The sequence below is a fragment of the Apteryx mantelli genome, chromosome Z (genome assembly GCF_036417845.1).
Source record: "Apteryx mantelli isolate bAptMan1 chromosome Z, bAptMan1.hap1, whole genome shotgun sequence".
Taxonomy (NCBI): Eukaryota; Metazoa; Chordata; class Aves; order Apterygiformes; family Apterygidae; genus Apteryx; species Apteryx mantelli.
The window spans coordinates 8,490,309-8,517,654 of record NC_090020.1 but is presented as its reverse complement, the minus strand read 5'-3'; the positions used below and the strand labels follow the sequence as shown (position 1 = coordinate 8,517,654).

At 40.0% G+C, this 27,346-nt stretch overlaps 1 protein-coding gene across 1 annotated transcript in view; it reads right to left on the bottom strand.

Moving 5' to 3' along the window:
* The window catches only part of DGKQ (diacylglycerol kinase theta), a 98,506-nt gene that overhangs the window by 30,754 nt on the left and 40,406 nt on the right, over positions 1-27,346 (bottom strand). The window contains exons 6-14 of the mRNA XM_067315969.1: positions 26,948-27,101; positions 21,978-22,046; positions 8,706-8,806; positions 6,921-7,144; positions 6,088-6,178; positions 3,606-3,660; positions 2,247-2,308; positions 1,841-1,991; positions 981-1,019 (exon numbers count right to left, since the gene is read on the bottom strand). Coding sequence (XP_067172070.1) covers positions 981-1,019; positions 1,841-1,991; positions 2,247-2,308; positions 3,606-3,660; positions 6,088-6,178; positions 6,921-7,144; positions 8,706-8,806; positions 21,978-22,046; positions 26,948-27,101 — 946 coding nt within the window. The remainder of the gene's footprint in view (positions 1-980; positions 1,020-1,840; positions 1,992-2,246; positions 2,309-3,605; positions 3,661-6,087; positions 6,179-6,920; positions 7,145-8,705; positions 8,807-21,977; positions 22,047-26,947; positions 27,102-27,346) is intronic.

Here is a 27,346-nt window from a genome sequence, read left to right as displayed (position 1 = left end):
TCTCCATTCAGAAATATGAAGGACAAAGGACGCATCTCAAAGTTTTATGGTTTTCATTCTGGAAAGTCAGTATTTATGTATGCGGAGTGTATGGCAAATACACAAAGAAAGCACAAAACCAGCAGGGGTTTATACAGACAGCACTAATTCTAACGCTTTTCAGTGAAAGCTCTCCATGATGAGGTCTCAGTGTGCAACTACAATCTTCAAGGCAATGTTACAGAAGATTCAGTTACCACTCATTTGGAAATTAAGCCCGCCAAAGCATTTGAAACTTGTCAGATATGGACAGAAAAAGCACACACACACAAAAATTCCCACATTTTTCTTTTCAAGTTTACCAAAAATACAGGTCCACGCCTGCCCCCTACGCTAAAACTGCACAGAGCTGCTGTTTCTCCAGCTCTCAGAAGCCTTACGGCCTCTCTGCCTTTAGTGAAATAAAACGCATACAGCAAAAGCAAAGCAATAGCTCAAAGAAAAACCACCTGCATGTTCAGAGGAAAAACGGAGAGGCGAGAGTAAGAATTTTCTTCAGGCACCCAACCGCTGAACCCCAAAGTAGCCAATTAAAGTCTTAATGCTGCAGCTAGGAAACAGTGACCTTGAAACAATCTCAGGAAGTTCAAGAGCACAATCAAATTTTAGTACTTTAGAAGCCAAAGCGAAGAGAGAGCATCTGAAGGATTTTTGACAGTTCAGTGGTGCTAATACTATGCAATTGAAGTGATACTTCAAACTCACTTTTATCATGGAACATTACCCCTTTCTACTACATGAGGCATGAAGCCAACCTTGTTTTAATATGGTAACATTAATCCACTGTTCTTCATAAATACACTAAAATGTGATATATTTGATCTGAACAACTATTTGCTTAGGAAGTAAGACAACTACTAGTCTGAGCTTAAAACCTCTAGTATTAAATGGGAGTTTTGAAAACAGACATTGTTTGCAATACTTAAAATCTTAATGCCTACCTTGTGCTTGATAAACATGAGTCAGGGATACTACATTTGCTGCAAAGGGTAAAAATATAAACACATAAAACCTTGGTACATTTAGAGTAAATATTTAAAATATTTTTTAAAGTTACATAAAAATACAATATAAATAAATACTAAAAGTCATACAAACATAGGGAGAACCTCCAGCTAACACTTTCCCTCTTCAGAGTTTACTTTGCAAGTTAGAAAAGCTAAACTGATTTTCACAAAAGGTGACTAGGAATTCTTCCTGGCATTTGAACTTCAGTTCCTTTTGAAGTTATATAAAAGACTGGGAAAATATACTTCACTTTACTGCAGTAAAATACATGATGCCTTCCTGATACTGTTTATGGAATGCATTAGTTGAAAGAGTATTGTGAAAAATCAATTACACTTCTCTGAAAAAGGAAAATAAATTCTTCTTTTCACTGAGTGTTTGTCTGTAAGTGCATGCATCCACAGATCATATTTCTCTGTGACGAGGGACAGAGCACAGAGTCTATATGGGGAACAGCTCATGCAAAAAATTCAGTGGGAAATGAAGGGAACAGAGGTGCTGATACGTATGTTTCACTTTTAAAAAGGGACTTTTTCTACACTAGGCAGGCTGCTGCAGTCAAATATAACTCAAGGAACATAACAATTTTATCCCTTGAATAACGAGCTGTCATATCTCTCGTGCAATTGTCAACATATTAAAATTAAAAAAAAACTGTAAGTAGTAGAAGGCAGACTGATTTTTCAAAATAGGTCTGAAAACATTAAGAAAAAAAACAGAAAAAGGGAGAAACACACTACTACATTTTATTCTGTACAGATGAACAGCTCTGAACATGTATCTGCTTACTTACTTTTGATAGCTAATTCATCCTTGAGAATATTAGTGTATTCTTCAGCAGAAAGCTGAGGGGGAAGGCCACCAACAAACAAATTTACTCGAACAATGGATTTACTGTTTTCCACAATGTAAAACCTTGTTTGATTCATCTGACGTATTGAAGTCTACAAAAATAAAGAAAATAAATTACATGACGTGGTGAAAACACAGTGATATTGTGACACAAAATCCCAAATAGTTCTGAATCCTTCAAATCAAGTTCTCTAAGCCTAGAGAAAGCCACAAAATAGAAACAAACTTCAGTCCAAACACTTGGCTTCTCTACAGATGAACCACTGGGAGGTAACTAAATATTTATTTTTTTCTATAAAAAGGGGATTCCCCACTTGCTATAAGAAAGGATCATATTTCAGACTTACCTTTCGTATGTCCTTAAGTCTATTAAGGATCAGTTCCTGATTGTCCAACACCATCCGCTGAACTAGAGAGGGCAAAAACATTAATCATGTTTGAAAGCAGTAAAAGTTATTATCCGGCTTAATCAGACAATTAAACATCTGCTGAACTAGAGATAACACGACTATTAATTATATTTGAAAGCAGCAGGAGTTATTATCAGGCTCAATTAAACAACAAAATTACAAAATTTCATGGAAAATTCACTTTGTACACATCTTTGTGTACATCTAACATAAAGAGCACGGAGACCTGAACTGCTCATTATTCAACAGAAAAACCACAAAGGTGCTTTGAACAGTCTGACAGTTAATTTGTTCAGTGTTTAAACACCATACTCTTTAACAGATAGATAGATATATAGGGCAGGAACAGCTTGAAGCCAGTCACAAAAACCAGCAGTACTTGGGTAGCAAGCTGTAACTGTTTAACAGCAGGCGACTAGTCTGCTATTAAACAGTTAGGCTGTTACCCTGACAAATAAAGTGTTAAGTAACTGCTGCATTTCAATGAAACATCAAAACATTTTTAGCAGCTTTTGGCTAAAACAGAGCTTTAAAACAAAGGATCAGAAACCAGTCAAGGTAGGACATTCACCAGGCAACAAGGACCTTATAAAACAACTTACTGATAATGCTCATAGAGAAAGCAAAGTTACAGCCGAATATCTGGACTTTGGATGGTCACTCGAGCGCGGCCAGGACACCATCCGGCTGCTTCAGCAGCTTTGCTTCTCTCTCCCTGCAGCCTTACGGTGCAGGGACGAAGCACAGAGAGGTCCGAACCTGGCGAATACCAGCTCCGTTCCTGCAGTATCGCAACCTTCTCGAGCAGTGCTAGGACTACAGATTTCAGCACTTTACTAATGCACGCATATACTCTCGGACTTGCCAAGGGAAGGAGAAGCCCGTCCCTTGGACTGTCTCAGGACTTGAATTCGCTCTCTTTTGAGGGCAGTGGCAGGGGAAAGCAGGAGGAGGAAAGGAGCCAAACAGACTTTACAAATAACCTTTACTAAATAACTCCAGTTAAGTAACTGATGTCAGTCAAAGGCAGCTCCCCAAAACAGGTCTCTTTGCCAAAGTGTCAATACACTCCAGAAACCACTAACAAACCTTCACGTGAGGATGAAGAAAGAGAAGCAAATTTTATGCCCACAGGACATACAAGACTGAAAAGAACCTACCTCACTGTTTCAACAAGAAGCAGTTTTATTTATGAAGGAATTTATTGTAAAAAATTAAATGTGACTGCGTCAAAATTAAAATAAACGCTAGCAGATCAGTTACAGATGTGCATTTGGCAAATGTTCCTTCACTTACCTTGCTTACTGCCCATAAGTACTTCTACTAACTTGAAACTCTGAATAGACTCCGTCTGCCAAAAGATGCGACACATAATTGTACTTTCTAAACAGGATATAATTTTGCCAAATGTTTACATTAAATCAGCAGTCACATCATGTACTGCACACACAAAACATGGAAAATTAAACATTTTAAAATCAACCCCAGTGTTTATCCCCTAGTGCACATCACCCATGCCAGGGAGGGAATAACTTTTATTTTACACTTTCAGCCTCCTGTCTTCTTAACTATCCAGGTATCCTCGCAGCATGATGGAGACAGGGCTCCAACAAAGCACAGTTAACTCTACCCCCTTCGGTGACAAGCAGCACAGTTAGGATATTGCCACAACATTCTTCCTGAGGAAAGTGTGCTGGGCAGGGAGTGAACCTGCTCTTCAAGAAGATCAGCTAAGGAACAGGCCTGGCAAAAGCAGACTTACTGGTGGCCATTCTTGGCCTCACAATCCACGTAATTCCACATATTATCACATATATATGGAAAATTCACATTTTCCATCACTGCTGGTGATGAAAAAAAATCTTACGCACGTGTGCCACAGCTTCTTCTCCAAACAGTACTGTTAGCTGTCAGGACAGCAGAAAGCACACAGTTCCCTCACAGTCAGATGAGAAAAGCTGGCAGAGCCAAGATTTCAACCACTTGCTACCATTATTGCAATCCTGGACACTCAGACTGAGGAAGTCTCTTACTTTTACTGGAAGGCTTTGAGACTCAGAGGACACAGTATCTTGCTTTACGTGTCATGAACAGAGGTGTTAAAAGCTCTAATTATCTACATTTGCTTGGCCTGAAATGGATGAGAGTTATTTGGAGAAGATCTTCAGCACAGGGAAATTTTGTATCTTAAAACAAAGATTTCCTATCTGCTCATCTTCATACAGCAAAAGAGAAGACCCTTTAAAAAATATCAACATCAGAGATATTGCAAGTGGACCAAGGAATGAAGCCTCTCACAACCACAAACTAGCTTCTCAGCAACAGAGATCTGATGACCTTTTTCATACAGAGTGTCTGCCTATCCTGTTCATCAGGCCTCCAGTTGCTTTTTTCACACTACCTTGGAGAGGAACCTAGAATGAGGACAAAAGCAAAACCTTGTGCCATACAGCAAATGGAAAATCTGCCTTGGACAGCCTCTGCTCACCCCAAACCATGATCACAAGCCTTTTTTGACAGAAATAACCCGGGAAAACTTTCAAGATAACTCAGCCTGAGAAGCAATGAATTTTTTCAAGACTCTGCATATCCTAAGATGGAATTCCACCTTTCAATGATGAATATACATTGACAGGTTTCTTCATGAATACCTTTATTATGCAGTGAGTATAGCAGATCTGCTACCTAACAGCCTATGATGTGCTACACTGATGAATACTTTCAAAGAAAATAGGAAAAGTTTTAAGTGAAACAAATGTCCAGAACTTACTTGAGTCCTTGTCATTGACAGATCACTGTCACAAGACCTAACTGATAGCTTCCTTGAGTTAATCCATACCTATAGCACCTCAAAAGAACAAGATTTTCCAAATTTTGTTAAAAAGTCTACAGCACTTGAGGAAAAGGATTGTAACCATGTCACATATTACAGGGCAAATTGAGCTCCACGCGCTACATATCTGAGTACACTAAGAGATCTACAGTATCTCACCTACTTCAAGTAGTAGCCACATGCATGTCCAAAACCCTGAAAATAACAGCAAAAGAAAGCAGCCACCCTCTGCAAGAATGGCTGTTCCCTGGAGCAGATGATGTGTGCTGACCTGTTGGTATGCACACAAGCTCAAGTGGCTGCATGAAATACGCACACTAGTTTCATGCCTCCACAATTTTGGGCCCGATTCAGACTACCAGTGCCTTTTTCCCTGAAAATCGTCCTATCTTGGCATCAACTGTAACACAGACAGCCAGACTGAAAATAGATTATCTTCCAAGGGAAACATGTACGTCTATGAGATTACAAGATGTATCCAATCTCTTTTCCAAGGAGGCTGGAAGGAATGCAGATGGTAAAGCATGCAGATCCCATTCAGCCTTGGGTCTGAACACCTGGAAATGCAGACCGAAATAGTAGAAAACAAGCATGACTGTTATAACAATAATTGCAAAAGGTTTCATACAAGATGAGATAAGCAGTATATTTACATACAAGCATATCCTAAAAATTTCAAGATATAGACAACCAGAAAAAATGTAGTGCAGACCAAGCATCATTGTCTTTATACAAGAAAGGTTGCTTGACCCAGAAAGACTAAAGATAATGTTCAGTACAGAGCAAGAAGGTCTATAATCAAGATTAGAGAAAGTTTTTAGCAGCCTACCTGTTAGGAGAGAAAATGAACCAATAATAATTTTTCCAACCAGAAAAACATACACATTCCAGTTCAGGGTCACTTAAGTAATGTACAGACATACTTATGAGATTTACTTTGTTTACCTGCCTTCCAAGCAATGGAAGCACGTCTTTGATCACAGTCTGCGTAGTGCTATCCTTATTTACTCGTAGAGAAATATAAGCCATTCCCACCCTAAATAGAAAAGAAATACCTCTTATGGCAGATTCAGTGTTAGCCACACCAGGCAGGTGAAGATTCTCATCTCCAGGAACTGGCCATTAAAACTGTAGCATTACAAATGAGTTTCTTCCTACACACAGAATTACCTGGAGATCTTGGCTGAAGTTTGGCATTGTAGTTGCATGAGAAAGAAGAACAAAACATGTATATTTTGTCCCACTGCTCTTATTAAATCAGCATATCTTCAGTCAATCTTCTTTCCACTGCTTAAATACACTTAAAATGCATATTGTCTCAGTGGTAAATAGAATACATCTTTTTTCTTTAGTTCTTCCTCCTCTTCTCACATCAGAAGTTGTACTAAATTCTTCCTACTTAATACTTCTTCCAAATAACATGAAGCTTTCAAGTGACAGCAATATGTAATCATTTGTACACAGATGCAACTAATGCAAAGTGGCATCTTACTGGACAAACATAAAGTAATAGAACCACACAAGTGGCACAATATGGTCTATGCATGCAAAGAAGCCCATAAGCACAGGTGTTTCCAGGCTATAGCACAGCAATTAAATTAGTAATATTTGTTATCTATTCAGAAAAATACACCAGAAGAATTGTAAATACAGAGGAATGAATTGCAGTCCGTTTTATTTGTGAGACTTCAGTGACTGAAGTCATTTTCCGAGCTAGACTGTAGAGGACAAATTTAGGTAAGAAGTACAACTTTGTGATAAGGCAGGAAAGCACTCACTTTAGCCAAGCAGGATAAATTCTGATCACTTCTTCATCCTTCGGTTTGGCTCTGATAATCCACGCATCAGGAACAGATTCTCGGAATACTGAACCCATGTTGCTGTCTTCCAAAGCATCATTCCTGTTGATCACATCATCAGATAATAGGGCCTGCTGGGTAAAGGTCTGGAGCTCATACTCTTGCTGATCATCATTTATGTAGTATGCCCTCAAAGCAGCTTCCTATGACACAGCAAGATAAATTAACATTTTCTTGAAAAGATACCATTAATATCTGCATAGCCGTAGATATTTAAAAATACCTTACTTATACACCAACATTGAAAAAGCATTTTAAGTGCAGAATGGTGGATAAATAGCAATGAAAAAAAACTAGAACAACATTTTGGTGGAAGATGCAAAAAGAAAAATTTGTGTTACCAATGGCATAAACAGATTTGAACACAGCCCACAGTACTTTTGTCAAGTGACAGTTATTTTAACTGTGTAGATTAAAAAAAAAAAACGGCACCAATAAAGCTAACACACACTACATGCAGAAGTTATTCCAGAAAGAAAATGGCAGACTGAACTTTACTGAGCCCAATTCTGCACACTCAGTCTTCTTGCACTACGGGAAACCTGAAACTCAGTGAGTTTCTCAGTCATGTGGCTGCCTAAACCCACACACCTGTGAAGAGGAAAGGTGAGGGGCTGTTTCTGGAAGATGCAAGCAGTCGGAGGAATTTTACATCCAGCATTAGCACAAGCCTGCACCACTTCTGCTCATACAGACTCTGCAGAGATCAAAGCCCAGTAAGTCGTTTACGAGAACTAGTATTACTTACTCTGCCTCGATACTGTAAGCAGCAGTCTAATAAAATGTGCTTCAAAGCACATTTTATTGAAAGCACAGAAGCAGTCCTAAATAAAAGGGTTGTCAACATTGTAAGCAATTTTTCTTGAAGACCTTTGACATGCAGAAGCACTAAAAAGCATTTTCAAAACTTCTGTCAATTCTGAGCATGCTATGAAGGCAAAAATCTGAGTGCGTTGTCAGCTTAAATTGCCAAAATTCTGAGGTAATATATTCTCCAGGCTCTCATGCCAAGTCCTGACTGACGCAGAGTACTCCCCGTGCTCATTCCTCCTATGCTCCCCGCCACATCCCCTACGAGCTCTGCATCGCAGGGAGTCTTTACCCAGAAGCTATGCCCAGCCCTGTAAACCAAGACCTGCACTGGACATTTGATTTAGACCTGGGACAAGCTTCCACCCAACATGGAGCACTGGAAAAGCTAGGGAGTGGCCCCTGTGTGACCCATAATCCACTACTTTTTTCCCAGGCAGGGAGTGCGGATAACTACCATATGCTTCAGTCTTCAAATCTGATTAGCTGAGGTGCAACAGTTGTGCCTGTCCAGGCTAAATTTCAAAGAAGTAAATACTAGAGGAGCAGGATCTCAAGAGCAGATTGTCCAACATTGCTCACATCAGTAAAATCAGACTTCAGTGTCAGAGAGGGAAGGAGAACTTAGAAGACTGCTTAACATGTGGTTTTCTGCTGCATATGCTGTGGGCCTCATTACAGTATAGCTATCTAGACCACCCCTTCTTCAAATACTTTAAATTTTAAATAGAACTACATGAAGAAGCCAAATTATGTTCTAATATCCTATCCCATTTACAGATTTTGTTATCGTTGTGTTACATTTGTAAAATTATTGCCTCATGGCTATTGCAATACACAATTATTTGCCCCATTTATCACACTGGAATATTAGACCTTCACCAGGTATCTTACCACAACTTCTTCATTTTTTGCAATCCTTGGAACTGAAATCAGTCGAAATTGATTGCGTTTCACTGCATCATTCCCATCAAATATCTTTAATGTTTGTTTACCTGAATGAAAACAATTATTGTATTTCAATAACACACCCCTCAAATCATAAAGCTACCTGAACAGGAAGTACATAATAGAAGTACTTAAAACCTATTGTTAACGCACTGAACTGCTTTTTCATCACAGAATTTGAGGCTGATTCTTTTTATTTTTGTTTTGTCACCGTTCATTAAAAACAGAGGTACATTCAGTGGGGAAACAGCAAACAGTATTTCACGTAATCAAGGTTTTATCCTAGGTTTTGATCCAAGACCTTTATGTTATCATTTGTTCATCCTCACCATTCAAGACTGCATTTATTATTGACCAGTTCAGCAACACGAAAACTAAAACAGCTCCCAAAGCACTGCCTGTTCTGACAGTATCTTAGTGAAGAAAGTCCTGAAGTAGCTGATTAACTGTAGGGACAAGAGGAAATACAGGGACAAGAGGATATATAGGAACGAAAGAAAAATATAAAATAGAAGAACAGGAACAAAGGAGGTATAGCAACTTAAGAACTACGACCTTTTGCTATGAAGTTTTTTCTTCATTTTGCTAAAGCCTTATCAAATCCATGATCAAACCACGGAGTGCAGTTTGTTGCACAGACACCCCTGAAAGGGCAAGGAGTTAAGGCTTTCAGGTTCATCTTTCTGCAAAGATGAGTTAAGACTCACATCTCATATACTGCGTTTTATGACAGTATTTTCCTTTTATTTAAATGAGTATTCTAAATGTAATAGCAAAGGTTAACCAAATTCTAACAGAATAGGTAGTTTTTAAGAGGTTTTAAACAAAAATGAAAGTATCAGTCTAATAAGTGTGTCCTTACCCCGGACAGAAGGGAATTAAGTTAATCAATCAAGACCAAATAAGAGAGCGCAACAGGAGAAACTTTTCGCACTCTTCTGATCCCATCTCTGTGAAGAGATCTGATGAACAGTTCACTTTTGCAAATTCTTTCACGTACTCCCCAGAGAGCACATACCTTATAACAGATCACAGACTTGCCTATTTTCATGAACAAAATTTGCCCTTTTTATCGTAAAGCTGGTATATTGAATTATTAACAAAAGTCATTCTTCGTATGGCGCAATGTTACAGAATATGATCTCACAATAAATCTATATCCCTGTATTCATGATAAAATAATAAAATCACTAACAGCTAATCAGTTACAGAACTTGAAATATTACATATCTTAACTGAAAGCCATGTATATCAGCTGTAATGTCACACAAAGCGTTAACCATCCAGTCTGTTAATACATGTTCCAAAGGACGTATACGTCACACGCTGCAGTCCCATTCTCATCTTCCACTTCCAGCTTGGACTTAGCTCATAATACACCAGAAAGTACTGAAAACCTTTTGCTCTCAGATAATACTGGCATGTAGGTTCAAAGAATTGCATTAGCTAAATGTCATCTGTCATAGAGGGATTAAAGAGGACAGCTGGCACTGGAGGCACAAGAAAAAAAATTAAGAGAGGGTTGCAGACCAAGACAAGACTCCTAGACAGAAACACATAAGTTACTGGGTATCTCTGTAGTGCAGTGACAGACTGTTAGGAAAGACAGCAGTGAATAACTGCTTTCCAAAGGAACTTCAATGACTCTCTCCTGGCCTAGAGCCATGTGAAACTCAGATACACCACGTCTAATACATCAGCTCCTGTTTCACTGTATATTCTGTCACCTGAATCAAAGGCTATTACTGTGTAGAACTAAAGATTCATTGTATATTATGTTTGAAAACAGTGTTTTTTAAACAAGACTCTCACCCTCAGAGAAAAATCCTGCTACCTTCACACTTGCAATAGCCATATTTTAGGCCTCTCTTTCAACTAGGGTTTCTTCTTTTATTAAGGCCTTTCCTCATTAATGATTCCATTGGGCACGGCAAAACATCCGTGTGAGAATATTCTCAACACATAACGTAAAGATACAATTCCACAGCAATAACAACCAAAGCAGGTGCCCATCCCATTCTGAACTCATCTTAGTCTCTCACGGGGTAACAGTGGCAATGCAGTTCACCGGGCACTTTGGCCACGGCACTTACACGAAAGGAGAAATGAGCGGGCCAGTTCCAGGAGCAAACACCCCAGACACAGAACACCCACTTTGGGGACAACTGGGCAGGAAAACAGCGCACGCTCGACAGAAGAAACTCTTTACCCTAGAAACGTGATCTTTTGAATGCTCTGTAGTTGCAGGTGTCACACACCCTCCTCCAGTCCGATGACATCCTACTATATTAATCTAAGGTCTGTCAGTACTGCAGGTCAGCAAAGTCCATCGCATGTGGCAACGGCTGGTCCCACCTGCACGGAGCTGGGCTTCCATACAGCAGCACAGCCTGCCCTAGGCAGCTCTAGCAAAAACCTCAGCTCCCCTCCAGTCTCAGGGATGCTATACCAAAGGACTGCTTTATACAGAGGTCAGCAAGCAGCTGATACTCCTTACTGCCACCTAGGTAGTCCTAAAATGATTTTACTTGGCTAGGGCAGCTACCCAAGATATACCACAAGAAATATATTCAACAAGCAACAATATAAAGCAGATAGCATATAATTCAAATTGATCTCAAAGAGCTACATGTTATATGCTCTTTAAATCAAAGGATTTCTGTGGGATGGGCATTGCTTATATTGCAGATTGGTATTTGATGCAGAACACAGTGGTTGTTTTTGGAAGAAAACAACAAAACAAGGCAGAATGGGGCCCATCTCAAGCATATTCACGCAAACACGGAAGTGTCTACAGGACAGCATTACAGGACAAACTCACACCTTTTCTGGGATATCAGCATGACAGGGTCCCTCTCTGATGTGCCGGTGCACTAGTGCATGCAGCAAGGGGCACAAATAGGAGGAACTGGAGGTCTGCGTGCAGTTGCAGGGCTACAGTCTCTTTGGGATCATGGTGGGATTATGGTGGCATAGCCCACACAACTGGAGTGCTGCCCTGGATGGATACAGCTCTTTAAGAAGGGCAGGCTCCAACCTCCAGAATGGTCCATCCCAACAAGCAGGAAATCAAGCAAACAAGGAGCTCCTGGCTAAACTCAAAAAGAAGAGTACAAGAGGTGGAAGCAGGGAGAGGTGAGCCAGGAGGAATATAGAGACACTGTCTGACTGAGCAGGGATAGGATTTGGAAAGCAAAAAACACCTAGAGCTGAGGATGCCAAGGAGCATGAAGGGCAACAAGAAGGTTCTGTAAGTACATTAGCAGCAAAAGGAAAACTAGGGAAAATGTGGGCACACTAATGGATAGGGCAAGGACCCTGGTGACAACGGACACAGAAAAGGTACTCTATGCCTTCTTCTCCTCAGTCTTTAATAGCAAGATTTGCAGGCCCCTGACACCACTGGGAAAGTCTGGAGAACTGCCCTCAATGAAGGAGTTAAAGTTAGGAAACATTACAAACTGGACACACACAGGTTCATGGGACCTAATGCTATACACCCACAAGTATGGGGGGAGCTGGCTGATGCCACTGCAAGGCCACCCTTGATAACCTTTGAAAGGTCATAGTGATCAGGGGAGGTTCCTGAGGACTTGAAGAAAGCAAATGTCACTCCTATCTTCAAGAAGGAAGATCCAGAGAACTACTGGCCAGTCAGCTTCACCTTGATTGCAGGGAAGGTGATAAGAGGAAATCCTCCTGGAAACTACTTACACAGATATAAAGGTGATTGGGAGTAGCTGGCATAGATTTATGAAGGTGAAATTATACTTGAACAACTTGCCTTCTGCAGTGAGATGACTGGTTTGGTGGATGAAAGGAGAGCAGTGGACATTGTTTCTCTTGACTTTAGTAAGGCTTTTGATACTGTCTTCCATAACAGCCTCATAGACAAACTGATGGAAGTACAGACTACATAAACAGAGAGCATGGTGGACTGAAAATTGGCTGAACTGCCAGGCTCAAAAAGTTGCAATCATAAGCATAAAGTCCAGCTGGAGACCAGCCACTAGTGGCAATGCCAAGGGTCAATACTGGGGCCAAGACTGCTTAATGGGACAGAGTGCATCCTCATCAAGTTTCCAGATGGTACAAAACTGGGGGAGTGACTGATATATCCAGTGACTAGGCTGTCTTGACAGGCTGGAGAAATGGGCAGGGAAGAATCTCATGAAATTTAACACAAGGAAGAATAACCAGGACAGGCTGGGGGCCAAGAGGATGGAAAACAGCTTTGCTGGACAAGCTAACCGTGAGTCTGCAGTGTGTTCTTCCGACAAAGGAGGCCATCACATTCTGGGTTGCATCAGGAAGAATACCGCTAGCAAGTCGAGGGAGGTGATCCTTCCCCTCTGCTCAGCCCTGGTGAGGGCACGCTTGGAGTGCTGTGTCCAGTGGTGGGTTCCCCAGTACAAGAGAGATATACAGGGTGAGTGCAGATGAGGCTTGTTATCCATGTGTATAAATACCTGGTGGGTGGGGGGGGGGGCGGGGGGGGCGGGGGTGTTAAGGGAGAATGGACAAGATGAAATGGGCACAAATTGATTGGGCACAAAAAATTCCATTTAAGCATTAGAATAAAAACTTTTTTACTGTGAGGGCGGTCAAACGCTGGAACAGGTCACCCAGAGAGATTGTGGAGTCTTCATCCTTGGAGATATCTCAAAACCCAACTGGACATGGCACAGAGCAGTCTACTGTAGGTGACCCTGCCTTGGGCAGGAGGTTGGACTAGAAGATCTCCAGATCATCTAGTGCTTTCCAACCTCAACTATTCTGTGATTCTGTGAAGTTAAGCCAGTGCAAGTGAAGCCCAGTGCAAATGAAGAAAGAGAAGCAAACACAGCAAATAAGAAGTGAAAGCATAAAGGTCTTAAGCAGGAAGCAAAAATACTAGAATTCTAAATGAAAAACATGTTAAAGGAGCAAAGTCAAAAAGTTGCTGCCTTTCCAAACAAGACCTACAACATCTCAGATCTCTGTGCTCCCAGTTTCGCAGGTTTACCTCCATTTCCTGTCAGGAAGAATGAACTTTGAAAGCAGATCCTGAATTTTTTCTTCCCTAAAAGAATATTCCTTAAGTACCCTTTTTATAGTAGTTAGTTGAAAGCTTTAGAAAATATGTTTAAGAAAAGTTATCACACCTTTCTAGCTGCAACATACACTCTGACAGCAATGGAGAGCAAATTATTCCACTGAAGAAGCTAGCTTGGGATATATATATATGATATGATTCACATAAAAAGATGTAAAGACTCCCAGTGTAAGTAATAACAACAGATGGCTTTGGCTTTTTGATTTTTCAGTTATCAATTTAATGGTGGTTTCTGTCATCAATTTTTTTGATCACAATATAAGGCACATTTAAATATCATCAATTTTCACCTCTAAATTATCATTGAAACCCTACTGCCATTGTATTGAGATAATGGCAAAGATTCACAACTTTTTATTAGTTAAAGTGATCCACTCTTTTAAACTCTGGTGGATTAATGTCAGAAAAAGTGGAATTGTTTTAGAAACAGATTTCTGAAACAGTAGTCTCCACTGTGACTGCAGCATGGACAAACTTTAACTATGAGACACTTGTGTCTCTTTTGTGTTGTGACTGTGTCCCGAGTGCCTTTCTTTTGGACTAATATGATTTGAGAAAACACAGCAAGCACACAAGTTCCTGACAACACAACCCATGTTCTGAGCACGTAACTTTACATAACACTATCAAGATCTCTCCTGTTTTCTCTAGCAATCCAGAGAGTAGACAACCATCTGAGAACAAAAAACATTCATCCAAGTTTTTGTACTTGTTTTCATTTGAACTGCCTTTGTAGTCTGCTATTGTTAGATCCTAGCTGGCCCTACAGAATCCTTAGCAATTCTAACTGGAGATTATTTATGAGCTCTCCACTTAAGATCAGGCACAGGTAAATGTTGTAAAGAGCTGGCTCAACTCTTAAAACAAACCAGTTTCCAAGGAAGAGTTAGACCTACAAATGGGTGGTAACATCCTACACTCAAGTACATTCCTTAAGGTAGATATACAGTATATTCAGTCCTGTTTTCCTTAAAGTAATATGGTTAATCATCATATAAAAAAAATTCAATTTATGCAGCAAAAAATCACAGTGAACATGGTTTTGTCATTGCCCTCCTTACTAGGGTCACTGATCAATTCTTTTAATATAACCTGATCAAAGATGGCTTTCTTGCACATCAGCTTCTGGGGACACAGTAACAAAGGAACAAACAACTACTTATCTGACCACAAGCTGTCATCCAGAAAACCACTTCTGGTCTTATTCAAGTATATAGCTACAATATGAATGTTAGGGGGTGTTATATGTCAGTCTGATTTATGTAATTTTGGAAAAGAAGTTCAACGATGATCACTTTTAAGGTCAGATAAAGCTTTTACTCTTTCTTGTTCTGATTTTTATTTATTAGAGAATGAGCCAATTACAGAAGTGAAGTGTATGTACTTAGCATAAAAAAAAAAAGCTTGCTAAAATGCAACAGATGCACATATCAGATTTTGCTATTTAAAGGAGTTACTGCTTGTTTTATAGTACTGATACTTCACTGAAGAGTGTCTCCTGTCTTAGAACTTTTCCTATCACCTCAGACTGCACAGTATGAGGACTTTCTCCTGAAAAGTACATTACTTTTCTTCTTTTCAAGGAGCTCCAAGTTAAAGAAAAATGCTCTTTATGCTTATGTTTTTCAAGGAGAGTACAACTACAAAAAGGTCTATTCCAGGCATAATTTACCAAACTGTGGAATTTAGGCGGCTAAGACACCAAGTTTCTTTGGGAAAAAGGTAAACAGCATTTGGTGATTCCAAAGCACATGACCTTTGACTTCAAAAATCCCAAAGATGGGACGTGACTTCTGAAAAAAACTTGTGTGGTTTGTGCGAAAATGATGTAGACCTGAGAGTTTTCCCTCATTTTAGCAAAACAGAGACCTGCACCAAACCTTTTGGTAGAATTTAATCCTAAAAAACAAAAAACAAACAAAAACCCCAAAACAACTAGCTTCACTGCTTCACTGCTTATTAAAAACCATCTTTCCAAACACAACTCATGCTATCATGCTACATGCTCTCCCTTCCTACTCACAGCTACTTGAAATTACAAAACTCTGAAAAGTCCCAATTTATTTCCGTATTACCAATCACAGCCTACAAGGCAGCAATAAAGGAAGTAAAAATTGTGTTTTTTCTTTTATTGGTCTTTTAAAGAGTCTTTCTGAAGACTTCTTTCTTTCTCCAGCTACTCCTCTTCCAAGCAAGCCATTTGCAAGTTTGTCATTTCTCCGAACTGGTTTTCATAATCGGCTCAAATCTCCCTAATTACAAGATAGTTTTGCAGCACAAAGTTGTGTTGCTAGCCATCCTCCCACGTGGGTGGCCACCTGTTTGCCCTTCTCCTGCAGGACTATTTTTAGAACTTTTCCAAACATCTGCTATATACACCAACACTTGATCTGCTTTTATCTGCTTCCCCCTCTAACTGCTGGGCTCCAAATCCATTTAAACCATGTTTCAGATGAACATGTGACAAGCACAGCTACCTGTAAGCAGTTTTAGCAGAACATATTGGGCCTTTTTACAGAGGCTCTACGTTTTGTTAAGCATTTTTAGAGGAAAAATCCCTATGCACTGTCTTTGCTCATTCCCAAAAAAGGTGCATTCATGCTTGCATAATCACAGTGAAGGTCTCCTCTACTCAGTCAGCAGTTTAGGGAGAAGACACAGGCTAAGTGCTGAGCCAATAACGTGGGTATATACAGTGTTAGAATGTTATATCCCATTTACTCTGGAAAATTATCAAATTACTCTGGCTGTAAAAATTTGAAGGAGAAGTAACTGCAAGCAAGGTCCAGCAAAGAGAAGCCAGGATGACTTCTCAACATTGTTACCTGATCTTGGAGGGATTCTGAAGGAGTCACCCTGAACAAAGTGAGAAGACGCAGGGAAGGCTTTTCCCCAAACCCTTGGGGCTGGTAAACAGCTACCTGAGCAGAGCACTGGCTCGCAGAAGATAAGCTCTGTAAGTACTGGCTGTGAAAGGTATGTTTGATAATGGTACCTTAGCCCCCTCATTTCTCAAGCCAAGTTCTTTAAAAACTTCCTTCAGAAGAGTTTTTTTCCATGACAGCTGCTTCTTATGGGAGGGTGCAGCTGTCTCACTTGTCCTCTCCTGTGGAAGACTGGCACATGGTGAAGCAGATGGTTCACAGGCAGGTTCCAGGAGACACCCACGGAGCAGGGACACTCCCAGGTCAAAAGCATGCCCTTCTCTTTTCACACTCTCCTATCTGCCAACTGAACTGCATCTCTGTGCACCAACACATAGCCAGAAGGTCTGTTAAGCCCACAAGAGATCTCCTGAAATGTTTCTGTACACATTTCCAGCGGGCGGCCAGGGAGAAACTATATCCAAGCATCAAGAGTAGCAAGATATTAAGCAATGGGAATGCAGACACAGAAACAGGCCCAAAAGCAGAAACCACATGTCAGTTTCATGCACTCTTAAAATCCCATGGTTAATTTTTTAATCTGATAAACCTCATCATAAGGACCCTCGAGGCATGGGAATAAAACATCATTAATAATATTAGCTAACACATCTCCATGGCTTTCTGACGATGATGCTACAGAATTACCAGAAGATTTTTCAATCTTTCTTCTTCTGTTCAAAGATATTTGCCAGAAGACCTCTTTAAATCTTCGGGAAGTAATTAAAAAAAAAAAAAAGGTGTTTGACTTCCCTGAAATAGGCACATTGAGTAACAAATGTTCTGACTACCAGTTGGTGTAAGACAGCAAGGACAAGGGGAAAAGGGATTCAGTGAACAAAAGAGGGACAGGCAGACTGAAAGGGAACGAAACCAAACAGGCAGCAACACTAGTGAGTAATTGTTGTTCTTGGCGAGGGAGGGGAATTGGGAGAACTGTTTGGAATGGAAAATCTGGGAGGAAAAAAAAAGTACAAAACAAAAAACAATGAGAAATGAGAATAATAGTGGACTATATCAAGTTTCAGAAAAGGCAGACGAAGGGGGTTGGGGGAAGGAGGAGAAAGGAAGATATGCACAACAATGGAAAAGTGAAACAAAAGAAAAGTAGCACGTGATTTTTCGGAGCACTTTATTTTTCTTTTCCGCAGTAGTCACAGGCAATTCAGCCAACAAAAGGAAATATACAAACTTTTCCAGCACTTAAGTCCCTAGTTCATTCAACACAACCCTGCACAATGTTATTTTTCAAAATATCTTCAAAAGGCAGGATATTGAAATTGTCTTTGGGAAAAAATAGTTTTTAGTATGACCCATATATCGTAATGGAATTTGCAAAGGAGTATCGCTTGAAGAATAAATACCTCCAAACATTAAGCTTTTGTGAGGAAAAGAAGTCGAGGATGTGGAGAAGCAACATTCCTAAACTGCTACCAATGATGGACAAGCCTTAAAACAAATAAAGCTATTCAGGCCTGAATGTACAAGTAGTTAAATGCCCTCAGCTTTTATTGATTCCTAGGAAGCAATCAGAGACAGAATCTAATGTCTTTTCATGCTCCCGGATTCCTTCACATTGACACACAGGTAAGAGCTCTTAATGACTCATTTTGCTTTTCAAGAGCTACTGAGATCGGTCATCTGGGATTCACTTGTTGCATGCATACAACAAACCATCTTCTTTTTGCCCAGTAAGTCTTCATATTACAATGAAATAATAGGTATCATTTTTAAAAGTTTGCATTTGACTTCTTGAGCTTGACAGAATACTTCTGTGGTTGTATTTTAGCTGAGAAAAATGAACCCTGCCTCCAGGAAAACAGGAATAGCTGTGTTGTTTGAAACCTACCTAGTTCAACATCCCACCTCAGAAAGGATACACACTTCTGAAGGAGCACCAGAAACCAGATCTGACAGAGCGCTTTTAATGCCCTACTTTATTCCCCACCCCCCATCTACCTGAAGTCTGTCAATACAGAACAGTTTTACCATTTATACATTCCCAGTATGACTGAGACACAATTATTTTAATATGAAAGTGGCTTTGGGGGCTTAATTCTTTCCCCAAACAAGACAACCAACCACACTGTAATAAAGGCATCCACGCAGTGCTTATCCTACTACTCCTGTAATGTTCAGTGCAACTGAAGTTAATTACTCCTGCATAAACCCTCAGAAGCTGGCTTATGTTCCCAGGCATAAGGATTCATAATCCTTTTCCAAACTTGCTCATAATTTTTTTTCAACAGATCTGTACATCTGTTAAATCAATCATCTCAGAAAAAAGTGCAGGGTTGTTTTTAAGGTCATTTTATACTTTTGGCTTCAATATCTTGTTAGGTCAAGCTTCACGGTTGACTGACAAAACATATTTAAGCTCCCAAGCCTAAGGTTTGAATCTTTCTATTTCACACAACAATCATACTAAAGAGCAAGGAAACAAAAGAGAATGCAAGCTGCTAATTTAAACTTTCTCCTAGTATTAATCTGCAGTCTTTCCACTCTCTGTTTGTTTTCTTCTTAAAGTAATGGCATCTCCTTACAAGCCAAAGTTATTCAATTTATTCTATTTTCACTGTTTTTAAAAGATACACATTTGTAACACACAGAGAGCTCAAATTAAGAAAAACTACAACCTTCTGGAGTATAACTCAGTTCAGACACTCCTGAAGGAAAGTGTGGTAACAGCCTGAAAGATGTGGCAACTATACCAAGTCAACATACAAAAGTTAATGAATAGCTTGTTCTTCACCCATATTACATAAATGGTATTATCTAGAAACAGATACAAGAGGTCCAACATGCTATGAGTATGCCTCTGTCACGTTTAATTTGTTAGGTTATGCCTCCACACACACAAAGGAGCATGGAGAGACGTCAGCCTCGTGGTCTGGGGGTGACAGCTGTCACCACAGGTAAGCAGGAGCAGCTCTCTGGGTCACCTTAAAGACTGAGGGGGGACTGATGCACAGGGGGTACCAGCCTCATTACGGGAAGCAGGAAGAGAGGCTTTGGGGATGGTACAAAACTTATCATGAGATGTTTAAGGAGAGGACCACAGGTGGGGAAGGGCAGGGATCAAGGTGGTTTGGGGAGAAACAAGCGTGGGAAAACAGGGATAAGGGGATGAAAGGGGCTGGCCATGTGTAAGCAGCGCTGGTCAGAATACTCATCTGGTGGTGCCTTGCACCTGATCACCACAGGCTGTCCTGTCTTCTCATTAAACTCTGTTTCTAACTATTTTCCTGGGTGATGGGCTCTCTATTCTGCTTGCATACGTGCGCATGGAGGTCTGAGTGCCACACATTGGAGGGCGATCCCAGGGAAAAGGGCCTGCGTGTCCTGATGTCAGCAAATGGGTGCATATGTCGGTGTGCAACCACTAGCAAACACCAAGCCAGACTTGCAGGGCATGCAAGGTAAGCGGCCCAGGAGCCAAGGTTGTGTTCGTGCGCATACACTTATCAGGATGCGCAGCCTTGCTACTAGCTGGACCTGGGAACAGGGACCTGCGGCAGCCTCACCTCTGCTGGGCTACCAGATTCGGTGACACCTAGTATAATTGAACAAAGACTTTTAAACATTTCACAGTTTGTTGTTGTTTTTTTTCTTTCTCCTGTTAAGGCCTTGCTTTTAAAGAGACATTAAAAATCACTCCCTAACTATTGAGCATTCTCAATACCACCACATAAAGCTACTGGGCTTCTACACTGATGCCTGTTTGGTGAAAACTTACTAAGGGGAAGCAATCTGTTTTAGTATCATTGTTAAATATAACAGACAAGTAGGGTTTTTTTTTTTTTTTTTAAACAATAACCTTTGAAAATATGCCATCTATTCCTGCTTTCTCCAGTTTGCTGATGGACACTATACAAGAGCAAAAGGCAAATTCAAGTTTATTTGCAGTTGTGAATTTTCACATCTTTTTCTTTTTTCTCTTGGAAAGGCTGTCTAAAGCTGAACTGTCTTGTATGAGTAGTTTCTACCAGGCCAACTGAAACATCTAGATACACATCTTGTGCCCTTTGACAGTCAGAAGTAAAGGAATTAGCCTTAGTTGATAAGGACAAAAGTCCTGACATTCAACCACACTTATGCCACCTAAAAAGCCACTAGAAAAAGTGAAAGTTTCTTAGATAACCCACAGTTACTCAGAGTCTGGTCCTCATAATAAGGAAGCATGGTGGTCCATCATAACTTATTTATAGTCAATCAAGGGACTCCAGCTTCAAATTTTAAAAAGTGAAATATGAGCATATATAATATGAGATCACTTCCACAACTAAGTTAACTCTTTACTGAGCTGGCATGCTTTTTCTTTTCTTTTTTTCTTTCTTTTTCTTTTTAAATCAGAACAGCATTTTCACCAATAGAATGTTGATTTTGCAAGAACTTTACACTAAAAGGAAACAAGCAAAAAGGTCATATTCATTGTTTTGAGAGTTTTGAGAGTCATTCATGTAACCACATTAGGCAGAAAATAGTATATTTTTCTAGTTTCTAATAATTATATAGTCAGGGAGGTGTTTTGCCCTCAAATTGCTGATTGTCTTCATTCTTCAGAAAAGTAAGAATGTGGCTAATACCAAACCCTGAAAGCTCCACAGTCATCAGAACTTAACTGCATAAAAGGGAGCCAGCTGACCTCAATCCTGAGGCACAGGAATATATTCACTTTTACCGGACCATGCCTGAGCAAAACTAAAAACGCACCTGGCATCTTCAGTAAGACTTGGACCCAGCCACCTTAAAGGCAAAAGACTTGGAAAAGACCTGCTGCTTGCCCGTTACATTAATTGCTTACTTTTGGATCATTAACACCATGATTTCTTTCTCCAATTATTATGCTGAGAGAAATGTCTAACTGCGATTTATGACACATGCTCTTTTCAGAAACAATTTAGTGCTGTGGTACTGACCTCTAGAAAGGAGGTTTGGGGAAAGCCTTCTTCTGTGATCTGTTTGACAGGCTAATGAGCAGATTGTCACTTACACCAAAATAATCTACCGACAGGAAATAGACATGAGAGAGTTGGTAAGACCTTGATATGTGATGGACTCAGACTCAGGATCCCAAGCTGACACCTATCATTACAAGAATTTCATTTCCTATTTATTTCATAAAGAAAAGCAAATTAAAATTATATGAGTAAAGACTGGAATGGGTCAATATTCACGACTTAGTAAAATTTGGCTTACTTGAATCTGTTGAAATTTGGACATCTTTTGCTGACCCCTGTGTTGATCCATCAAAATCATCGTCTTCATCTGTGGAAAATAAACATTTTAAGAATGCTTTTTAATTTGAATGAGGCAGAAAAAAAAATAGTTGTCATTTAATGGTTTCATGGAAGACTAACACAAAAGAATCCTGTCAGACAAGAGAACCACACTCTCCTCTTCTGGTTATTTTAAGATAAAAATCCATGCTTTAAAAACAGCATAAAACAAAAACCTGCATAGTCATATAACCACAGTGATGGCATACCTGAAAATCTTTTCACCTTCTTAGCTTTACTGTTACAACTAGTGCATTTCATCTTTCTCAAGCTGTGAGAGTTGCCTATGATCAAGGCAAATTTCATTTCCTCGAATAAGTTTCAATATCAGATCAGTCCAGGAACTGGAGTATGAGGTTTCCAGTCAGAAGTATGAGTACTACATAAATAATTTCAATAACTGAACAAATAAACATGCAGACAAAGAGGAATAAACTACTTCACCCTGGAAGAGGACTTTCAAAGCAGCTCATCCCTATCACTAAGAGCTAACATGTCAGATGATATACAGGATGTACTATTGCACACAAAATACCTAGAAATGATTAAAAGAAAAGCTGCTAACAGTAAGTTTGCTTCTGTGAAGGTCACATCCTGACTGCATTCTCCTTCCTGACACACTCACTTCCATACAGGAAGATTGGTGCAAATCCACAAACTCAATACATTTTTCTTCTCCAAGGGCAACATCAGAGCGGAACATAAGCCAACCCCAGTATATATAAGCCAACCCAGCCAACCATACTCATGATAAAATGGTATTCATACAGTCTAACCTCCTGCCCATTGAAACTCCTAGTTCATCTTGACTGGGATGCATGCAAGGCTCCCCAAAAATATAAGCCAGGCAACAACTTTACAAAAACTATGCCTTGCAGGTGTAGGGGCATAGGCAGGAAATTGAGGCGCAAAGAAAAAAAAAATCTGTAAAGAAAGATCTTAAGAAGGAAAGAGATATTAGTAGAATCCAAAACCCTCCAAAGAAGCAGAATTACAGCATGTCGGGAAGGGTATTTAGCAGGACTCAAACTGGAGAGCAGACAACTTGCTGAATATTTGGGTAATGCTTTAACAGACTGCAAGAAAGACCAGTAATAGTGTTCAGGAATTTGGGTTTTTAAAATGTAAAAGAAGGGTTGAAATATTTTCCCTGTTATAGAGTGGCAAACAGATTAAGTTTCTAACTGGAGAGAAATTTAGACAGTATGGTATGGAAACACCCTGAAACACAAGGAAATTGAACACCTTCTTGAAGCTCACTTCAGGCAAAAATCAAATAAGACAGAATTAAATAAGTAAACAGAAAAATAAGAAATGGAAGAATCATAAAACAGTACTGTATGGGAGACCAGTGTGTCTTTCAAGTTCAATTTCCAGTAGTAATGAAGGAAAATAATGCAAAATATTGAAGTATTTTTTAAAGACCTGGATAGACTGACAAATCACTCAGATTAAAAAGAAAAGGGCTTTCTAAAGCATTAACTTTAAATGAGGTCCAAGAAAGTCAGTTATTAATCCTTCGGAGAACGGACACAAAAGCAAGCATAGGAAACAACATGTCAAGAGAGCACAGTCACAATAGCAGAGATGTCTCAAATTAGTTTGTACTGTTTGGAAATATGATTTTCCACAGGGAGATCAGGGAGCAGATCCCTGGGTCACCAGTTGTTCTCAGTCCTTCCCTTTTCTCAAAAACAGAAAGACAGAAAGCAGTCGACATTTTTCTTTTATTATTCTTTCTCTCAATTTGGGTAGCAGGGAAATCTCCATGAACAGCAATGAAATTTAATGTTTTCTTTTGAAAAAAGGGGCGCCACTCCATGCCAGGAGCCCTGTGGAGCAGGCAGGAAAAGGGATGTTTGAAATGGACAATATCAAGCAGAAGTTTACACTGGTTTATACAGTCACTCTCATCCTGTCCCAGTGTACAGTACCAGTAGGATATCATGCTCTCTCCTCCAGAGTTTTAACAAGCCCTCCTCTAGTAAGAGTTTCCATAACAAAACAGAGGAACAGAGAAAATGCTTCCTTTTAGACTTCCATGCAGGAGAGCAGACAGGATCACCAAAGCAGACCCCATCTGCTGTTCCCTGCACTGAAAGAGTAGTGAAAGGAGCCAGAAGAGGCGAATTCAAGCAAACCAAGACCACAGTCCTCCTGCTGCTCGATTCAGCACCAGCTTGGGGATAACCAGGTCTCTGAGCGCATATTCGTGACATGTCAAGCCACTCATACAGGGTTATCATAGAAGAGGACAAGTTCTCCTTGCAAGTTTCCCATCTCAGACTGGGTACAGCGACAGACAGGCATTGCTTACAGAAGCCTGGAAATAAACCTTACAGTTTACAAGAATTTAGTTACAAAAAAAGCCTTACAGTCGCTTGGAAATAACCTGCAAGCTGGTGAGCGTGCTTGTATGATGCTTCCCAAAAACAGGCCAAAAGAAGTGCTAATTCTTCTCCAATAAAATTGAAATGCTCCTCACACCCAGGAAATGTCTGTAACACACATACAGTTTTTAGCAAGATCCACCACCCAGAGCCAATTGCCTCCCCCTAGAAAAGAGGGACTCCCAGAAGAGCTGTCTTGAATTTCCTCTTGGTCAAATAAGGAGCTTCCAGCAAGTTTTGAAGAGCATCAGGGAGCTGCTGCATGTGTGGCACATCCTGATAATTTTCAGCATATGCCATAAGCCCGGAGGTTTTTGACAGGTTTGTTCTGTGAAAACCGATAACAACAGGGAACGCCTGGCCAGAGCGCTGAGCTCCCTTGACACAAGATGAGTCAGACTCCCAAGTCTGCCCTGAAGCACCGATCTGGACAGGCTGAAAGAGTCGAGCAGCAATGGTCTTCAGTGCCTTTGGCAGGGACCTTTCCCCAGCATGTCCCACATGTGGGACACTGTGGTCACACCATGGGGAAGCGCTCTCACCATGGCATGCCAGCACAGACAGCAGAAGGACTCAGGCCTCCAGCAAGAAGACCTGCACGAGCCTCAGACAGACGTGGAAGGTGTAGCAAGGTGCCAAGCACAACGATACCGAAGATGTACCCTGATAAGAGGGCACTCGGTGCTCAAATAAAGTGTCATACACCACCATGAGTTAAGGAAAAACAGAACAAAATGCCATACATGAACCAGGCAGCAAGGCAGGTATCGCACTGCAAATGTTATTTGCTGTGCCACAACCACGGTCCATTACCCAAAAACCAAACCAAACAAAACAAACCCAAAACACCCACCAAGATGGCAAGTGCCACAGGCAGCCATCCAGTTCAGAAGGATGCCAGATAATAGTGCATTAAGGTATTGGAATCAGTCCAAATTAAGTTACTGAATATTTCCCCTTCCCCTCATGTCTGTTCCTGATCACAAGTTAATGACTGATCTGCACTTCATTCTTTAATTTCAGAGTACAAGACACACATTCTAACTACAGGAAGGCAAAAAACATTATTACTTCAAATAACCTGAACGTGTGTAATACAGACTGGTACAGTCACACATAGCCTAAGTCTTGCAGTGGAACATTCTGTTCCAACACTTAAAATAATGAAGCAAGAAACTAGAAAATGCAGCTGTAAGCCTAGGAGTCTGTCATCCAAGCAGTTCTGTATTAAAGTTTTATTTAGAGGTGATTCAAAATGAAAAAAAGAGAAGAATAATCTTAAGACTACTACTCTGCCCCCGCCACCCCAAACAACAAAAAAGTTGAAAAGAAAACAGACCAAAAAAACTCACTAGAAAAACAGACCAACCAACAAGCAAGCAAAACAAGACCTCCTCCCCCCTTCGCACTTTTACAGGTCCTTAGGTATATCTGCGTTACATATACTTATAGTTATGCAGTTTCCACAGTAACAGGACTGCTGCTACAGCTTGCGCAGATACGAACGCACAGCTCCTGCTAGCAACCAACTGCCTTCACATGCACAAAAACAGTCCGAGAAGTCTGACATCAAAGCAGAAAGCTCAAGAGCAACCTGCGAGGCTGGGATAAAAGAAGTTGCTAACATTTAATTTCCAAGACCTACCTCACCTAAGCTTTCCTATTACATTCAAGCACAAAGAAAAACTTTACAAGAACATGCTAATCAAAAATGATTTCAATTGCTTAAAAAGATTCTCTTGCACCAAAAGAACTGTTAAGCCAACATATACTCTAGATGGCAGCACAACGTTACTTTGCTAAATAAATGATTTCCTTTCAGCACAGAAATCTTGAAAGGGCAAATGCTTAATCAAAGGGGGAAAGAGAAATATTTGTATACAGGATACCCCAAATAAAAAGGAGCATGTATATCAGCAAGTGTTTACAGCAACGATAACCCTGATTTGCCAACCATATTGTCAGTTTTGATGTTTATGCTTTCTTTTTCCCATTAAGCATGGTTTCTGCATTACCTTGAATAATTTCAATAATCACTGTTGCATGCACAGGGAAAGACACCAGACATAAAAAGGCACTGAAAATGTGTTCATCACTCCTCTCTCAATTTTTGCCAAAATAATCTGAGCTGTAACATAAGAGGAGGTTTTGTTCAAACACTTACTTAGAGTCCTGTCTTATTCTTGCAAACGTAGTAAACTGTTCACAAGTTTTAACTCCAGGGTTCTTGGAAGGAAACCTTACTGCAGGAAAATCAAGTCGTTTGTATGTCTGCTACTAAAAGAATAGCTTTCAGACCTGCCTTGTAAACAGTAAAGTTGAGGAATTCTGCATATAGTCTGCATTTAGGATCTCTATCCTGTAGTGCCCAGAATTAGCAAAAGGTCACAGTACATCCTCAAAAGCCAATGCAAAATTAGCAATCGCATGCTTCAGAGAAACATAACACTAGGTTAAACACACTCAGCAATTAGTTGCAATCAGCTACGAAAGCTTTTACCTGGTTCTGTTTGCAAGTTCTCTGATATTCGAAAACAATGCAGTTTGCTGAAGTTGCGAGAATACAATCGCACACAGCTTGGAGGAAGAATCATATTCCTTAATCTTCCAAAAGTACATTCTGGTGTGACGATTATGTAGCAAGCAGCATGAGCCTATAAATAGAAGCACACCAGTTAAGCATTTACCAAAACACAAAGAAAATGAAAATGTTCGTAACAGAATACGCACTGGTACTGCAAAAAATCAGGTCAGAACGCATATAGACCTTCTATAAATCACTTCAATTTCAATGAAATCAGTGAGCCATTTTTCACCCCAAATTTTAATTTGTTCCATTAAGTTTTTATATAACTAACAGCGGGAAGTCTTAACACATGAAGAATCCCCAAGTATTGCA